Source organism: Solanum tuberosum, unplaced genomic scaffold (assembly GCF_000226075.1).
Source record: "Solanum tuberosum cultivar DM 1-3 516 R44 unplaced genomic scaffold, SolTub_3.0 scf00095, whole genome shotgun sequence".
Lineage (NCBI taxonomy): Eukaryota > Viridiplantae > Streptophyta > Magnoliopsida > Solanales > Solanaceae > Solanum > Solanum tuberosum.
In genome coordinates, this window is record NW_006239021.1 from 698,894 (window position 1) to 705,725 (window position 6,832).

The 6,832-nt window shown below is 33.3% G+C and overlaps 1 protein-coding gene across 1 annotated transcript; it reads right to left on the minus strand.

The window, feature by feature from the left end:
- Positions 1-2,528: 2,528 nt before the first annotated feature.
- Positions 2,529-6,774, minus strand: LOC102587589 (carotenoid cleavage dioxygenase 7, chloroplastic). Its single transcript, XM_006347863.2, has 7 exons — positions 5,967-6,774; positions 5,751-5,879; positions 4,859-4,990; positions 4,442-4,723; positions 4,245-4,330; positions 3,533-3,850; positions 2,529-2,804 (listed from the first exon to the last, which is right to left on the minus strand). The coding sequence occupies exons 1-7, from the start codon at positions 6,772-6,774 to the stop codon at positions 2,571-2,573; spliced, it is 1,989 nt and encodes a 662-aa protein (XP_006347925.1). The 3' UTR covers positions 2,529-2,570.
- Positions 6,775-6,832: the final 58 nt, after the last annotated feature.

Below are 6,832 nucleotides of genomic sequence, written 5' to 3' on the forward strand. Positions count from 1 at the left end.
TGTGTTGTGAAATAGGGACTTGGAACACAAATTACGAGTCTCTGTTTCCGTGCAACCCGCCATAGCGGGATTATTCCTGCTATGACGGGCCAGTCGCGAGTAAAAATGGGAAAAGTCCCAAAAATATTATTTTCTGCAAACTTCGTTCTTGGAGAGCAAAAGGGCGACCTAGGGCTACTTCTTATTGTTTTTCACTAATTCTCGCGCTAAAGGTAAGTCAATTACTCCCCTAATTCGTAAATTAATTCTTAGAACTTATAATCCTTGCTATTATCCTTGGGGGGAGGGTGGGAGGTTGGCTTGAATTTAATGGTGGAAAAAGCCCTAGTTGGGTGTTAGGATCATGAAATTGGCCAAGGATTGGTATTTGGATATAATCCGGGTAAACTAGGCCACTATTATTGATCATTTGCATTAATTACTTGTTTAGACCAAGAACAAGCTAAGAGACCCCGGAAAGGGAAAGCTCAAGTTCCTTAAGAGCGTTCAGGCTTGATTTTGAGGTAAGTGATGGTTTGATTTCCCGTCTGTGTTATATATGTCTGCTAACTGCTTCATTGTATTCATGCACGTAGGTGAATAGGGAAATATAAAATGAATCTAATGAAATGGCTATTTGTGATTCATTGTGGTGCTGATTGTGTTTGTGATTGTGGTTGATTAGATCGGGTATCACGCTCCGACACATAATTGAATTGGGTGTCACATTCTGACACACATTGAATTGGGTGTCACGTTCCGACACATTATTGAATCGGATGTCACGTTTCGACACATTATTGAATCGGATATCACATTTCGACACATTATTGGATCGGGTGTCATATTCCGACACACTAACAGTTTGAGTGTGGATTCCATGAGAGAACCATCATTAACCATTGCATTTGAGATTGATATTGTGAAACTGATATATTGAGCATGAACTGGTAAATTGTTATTCTTTCTGTATATGTGTGGATTAATATGTTGTAGCTATTTGTGTATGTCGCACTTACTAGAATAGCCGCATGATCCTACTAATACACCGTTGGTTTGTGTACTGATATTGCACTTGCTCTTTCTTTGTTAAGTACAGGGCATCTTCAGGCGACTGTTAAGAGACCTCAGCTAGGAGATCACTGACTTGTCGAGTTCAAGGGTGAGGCAGTTTCTTCAGGCTACCATGGATTCATCTAGAAACTTAGTCCATTTCTTTCGGACTTAGACCTTTCAGACTCTTTATTTTATGTTTAGTTATTTTAGGGTTGCATCCCCTTATCTCAGACCGTTTAGTTAAAAAGTTTTTGTACAATGACTTTCAGATTCTAGGGGTTGAATTTTTGCTTGTTTATGTTTGTTTTTGATAACTTATTGAGTTTACGGGAACTCAACTTTTAAATTGATTATTTAAACATGTTTCCACATCTTTAAATGCCCGTCTTTTGGTTAGTATTGTTTAGTTGAGTTGTAGTAATGGTTCTCCCACTGGAGGGTTATTGTAGGTGACAATCATCGCGGTTTGGGTCGTGACAGCATACATCTCAAAATGTCACAATACATTGCGTCCCAATTTCAGATACATCTCTCAATGTCCTAATACATTACGTCTCAATTTATGATACATCATTCAACATCTTGATACATCGCCTATGTCCCGATACATCATGTATAAGTGATGTATCCGATCGATACATAGCGTAAAGTGATGTATCAGAGAATAGAAGAGAGTAGAGATGTTTGTAATTTTTACAAATGATATATAGGGAATTTTAGAGATTATGGTAAAATAAATTGTATATTTACATAATTTTTCCTTTAAAAATCTTCTTTTGATTGAGTTTAGGAGTTCAGTTAGTAAAAAATTAAATAGAACAGTCCATAATACAAACTCGTACAAGTACAAGAGTTTGTTAAACCATTTCGCCTTCATAATAAGCTGCCTTTGGGTCATAGATTTCGAGAGTAAATTTCAAAAAATCATTTTAAATAGTTATTTAATCGTAAAATTATTAATCTTTGAATCTTTCAAATGATTTCAACAAAGGCGACATGGATTTCAACGTTTTATCACGATTAGTGAGGTTGACCTTATTTATTATAGGATTGGAGTTGCAATGTGAATCTGTCTAGCTACAAAGGTATACGTCTTTATTTAAGAAGCATATCACTCAAGATAAGTCGAAATCATAATTTCTATTTGGGCTTATTTAGAAAGTCACTTATTAATTAGATTTGGTGTAATATATTGATTGGTCATGTAATTAATTGGGAGGGGATAGTTAAACTGTCCCACATAGGAGGCTGTAAATTACCCGTAATTATATGTAAAAATAAAAAAGAATATAAAATAATAATAATAATAATAACAAAATAAATTAATTATAGAATTATAGTTTATACAACTAAAAAATGCTTACATTACATCTGAAATAAAAGAATCGACATTGTTGGGACTCTTGTAGATTCTAGTATACAAATGACCTATTTTACAAAATAATCTTATTAAATTTTCTAAACACTTTTGAAAAATTAAGCTATTAATGGACATCTATATATGTGAAAACATTATTTATTTACCCTCTTTTTTTTCACTGTCCAAGTTTAACCATGTTATCCTTCATCATTGACCAAGAATCTTTACACTTGGATTCAATTTTTTGTAGATTGGCTAGGCCAGAGTTGCTAGGAGCCCAAAAGCCATGAAAACCAAGAGGGAAATTCAAATGTCTTGGGACTTCAAGTCTTGCAACTACTTCATTCTTCTCTCCTATTTTTTGTGCATCCAAAATTACAAGATAACACCTTTGTGTTGACACTGCATACTGCAAATTAAATATTCATAGACAAAATCATAAGAATAAATCGTAATACTGAAATGTGTTCTATAAATTATAATCAATGTGTTCAACTTCTTTTATTAAGATATAAGTGTAAAAATTTATGCAGTTTCTTTTCTAAAAATGAGATTATATTGATTGATGACTCTTAATTCGACGAAATGGAAGGCTTTGGTGTATACCAAAATGGAGAATTTGGATCGGATTAGTTCTATACTATCATGTCTTTCAAAGAATATTTACATTTAAGTCTCCTTAAATGTGATCATGTTTAGTTTGTCAATCTTCAAATTAAGACGAATTATCTGCTACAACAAGTAAAGATGACATGCTAGTATAAAAAATTTTCACATTGTCAATGTATATAAGTGATATAACTTTATAAACTCCTAATTGTTTTTACACAATCATATCACTTGAAAATAACATATTTAATTAAATGATATATACCGCCAGTATAAAAAATCTTTTACATTAAAACTTATTATATATAACATGTCAGTTACCATTTTTCTCACGTTTACCAATTAGTAACATTTACCATCGATATTTACTTGTAATTATGTTATGAGTAACTCGATTGTATAAATATTTTTACTTAACTAAAAGTAATATTCCATAAAAAAATGGATTAGCTGGTAGAAAATAAGACAGATTACCTACTACAACAAGTTAAGCAAACTTTAGTGTATATATATAAGTTAATTACTTACTTCAACCACAAGAAGGTATCCATCATCCTCTTTAGTTCCTCTCGGAATAAAAACAGGTTCACCAATGAATCTTCTTCTACCAGCTGACCACTTTTGGACTGATTTATCAACCGCGTTTAATTTCACAACTGTGTCAAAAGGAAAATGTGGCAGTGCTTGACGTGAGCCTGTAGATGTTGCTGCATAAACATATGTATTTTTTCTGCCTGAAAATTCTGGATTCATAGCTGGGAAATCTGCTGCTTTGTTCCATTGAGGATTTAAATCATTTACTGAACATTTTGTGCAATTCCCTTTTGTATCTAAGTTTATAGATACCTGCATAGCCATAATTGTGTTGCTAATTAATCAGAAATTCACATTACATAATAATATCTACGTGACACCACTATAAAATAATAATAAAGACCCATTTCTGAAACATCTTAAAAAAATAAAAAAGTTTAATCATGTGTCAACATGAATGAATTGATATATGTATTGATTAGGTCGCGTCAAAATATTTTTTTAAGTAGTGTCACGTGGATATTATGTAAGTTGCCGATTTTAATTTGTACATGTAATAGCCTAGTTATGTTTTTCGAGATTGAATTTAGTATAATTTTTTTTGTGTGTGTGATATATATAGACATGATTGAGTTGCTTTTTTTGTTTAAAAAATAATAATTTTATGATTTTAATATAATAAACTAATTAACATTAGGAAGAAGACCTGAACTAAGTGAGGCAATAGCTTTTCTTCTCCCTCTTCTACATTCATCATGGAAGGATCAAGTTTACCACTTTGCCAATCATAGCCTGAAAATATATATGGAGGAAAAGAAACAAATTAAGTTTTAATCATCTATTATATTTTTAATATATAAACCGTCTTGACAGTGCACAAAACATAAACTCGTGCTTGCTTACCAAACATTTTTTGGAAATTGAACCATTGGTAAGAGCAACCAGAAGCCTGAATTTGTATGTTTACATTTCCATTTTGTTCATCAATTTCTTCAAAGGCATTTCCAACATGTAACACCCACATTTGTGAAGGAGCTTCTATAGGTTTTCTCCAATCTCTTTCTACATTATTAGTTTGTTTATTGGGAAATCTGGGCAGCAAATAAATTGGAGATGTTGGTTTGCTTGGATTTACTGATAATGCTGATATCATTGGAGAAAGCCCACATACTGCTGTCATTGACCCTGCAATGGTGGCGTACGCAAGATTTTCGTGAATATTTTGATAATATATGGAGATTCACAATCAAATATTTATATATACATACTGGACAAGTAAAATGAAACATTTATTTTTAGTATAAGAGTCAAATTAATTACCAGGAATGTCGAGTTTGATGCGATTGCCAAACAATATATAGTGAGTATCAGTAAAAGCCCAATCATGTATCATTAAGTGATCTGAGATCTCGAATTCTTGGCTTTGTAGTAGCTGGAAATTGGAATCAAATTCTAGACAACAAAACAAATTAAATTAACTAAAAGTTGAATTATGAATATATGGAGACAAAAATAAAGAATTATTCTTGTTAACGTTGTACTACATCTACATGTGATATTGATAAAAATAGACTTTTATTTTAACATAGAGTTGGATTATTGGACACATACTAAATTTATACTATACTAGGATAATGATAATTTATTTATGTTTACTCCTTGTTTTAGATTTAAAACTTTATTAATATTCTATTTATCAATGGACCCTCTACCCTTATTTATTTATTTATTTTCAAGAAAAGGAAAACAATAAAGAAAATCCTCCCTTACTGATGTCAGGCCTACAAGCAACAGAAAAAAGAGGCCAAAAATAATATATTTCTACAATGAAAAAGCTTGTTTTTCTTCACTTTTGCTGTTGCTTTAATTTGCTGGAAGTTACTGTGAAGAGTGGTTTTAAGGGATGAATCGTTTCTTTAATATGAACTTGACAATTTTTCTTCATGAGCTAGTTTTTGAAATTGTGTAAAATCTAAAATCCGTTTCTTTATATGGTAATCCGAAAATAACTTATCTCATTTCTTGTTTCCCGATTTTAGACCACCATATTAAATTGGACATTCATTTCTTGTTTCCTGATATTAGGCCACCACCATATTAGTGTGACAAAGTCTAATTAACTCTGCATCAAACATGAATGCAAGTGCAATAGATACTTTAAACATTAAAAAGGAAGAAACTTAAAGAAATTCATAAAATTAAACAATCTTACCATAAAATGTAAAATTACTCCTAGGGAGCAACATATCCTCTGCGTTGCATGACATGATCAAAAGTCTGTTTCTACGAGTATCAATCTTGTAATGAGACAACAATCTCTTTGGAGACATTTTGAACACCCCTGCAAAATAAATTAAATATTTACAACGATAAGATCAGAAATGGAATTTAGTCTATCGAAAAGGAAGTATCGTAGCATAGTACATACCATATAATATAGGCTTCAATATTTGAGCAGCAACATCCAAAAAATCACTATTTCTAATTTTTTTATCTTCTACTTGATCAGAGTTCTTAATTAGTTCAAATTTCCCAAGAGTATTCAAAGTTTTAGAATCAATTTCATAAGGATCACCACCTTCCCACAAACAAAACAACCTACCACCCCATTGCAACACACTAGTATTCGCTACATTCTTCATAACTTTCGTATTACCAACCATCTTCCCTCCTTTCAGTACCGAAAACGGGCCCCGGTGAGTGAACCTCCACTTCCCACTCACCGGGTCCCGCTCCTCAGCCTGAGCCTCCGTCTCAATGTACCTAGCCATAAACTTAACTTGCCCTGTACTACCATCAATTTCAAATGTCCTTAAGTAGCCGTGTCCATCTAGAGGGTGCACTGTTGAACCATGATCGTCCGCGAAAAGGCCCGGCCCGGTGAGGTAATATGTACCCGAAGGGAAATCGGATGGTATGGATCCCTCCACCACCCGAAGTGAAACGGGTTCGGTAGCTTCGGAACGTTGGGACACAAAAAGGAACTGATAATCCCAAAAGGCAGTAATTGTGTCATCAATTTCTGGTGTGTAAACTTCATGAGTTGGGGACGTGGTGATCGTTATGGCTCGCGCCACGTGGCTCGGCAATGTTAATTGGCTCATCGCCACCGTGGACGGCAGTTTTGCCGGTGGCAAAAGTTTTGGAGGAATATTAATAATATTATGGCAAGCTTTGGCCTGCATTTTGGCTTTTGTTTTAGTGTTGGGTGGTACTGGTAGTGATAAAAGATCCATCGAACTATCTTATATATATAATAAAATATATGTAAGTTTACATCACCTTCAACCCCCC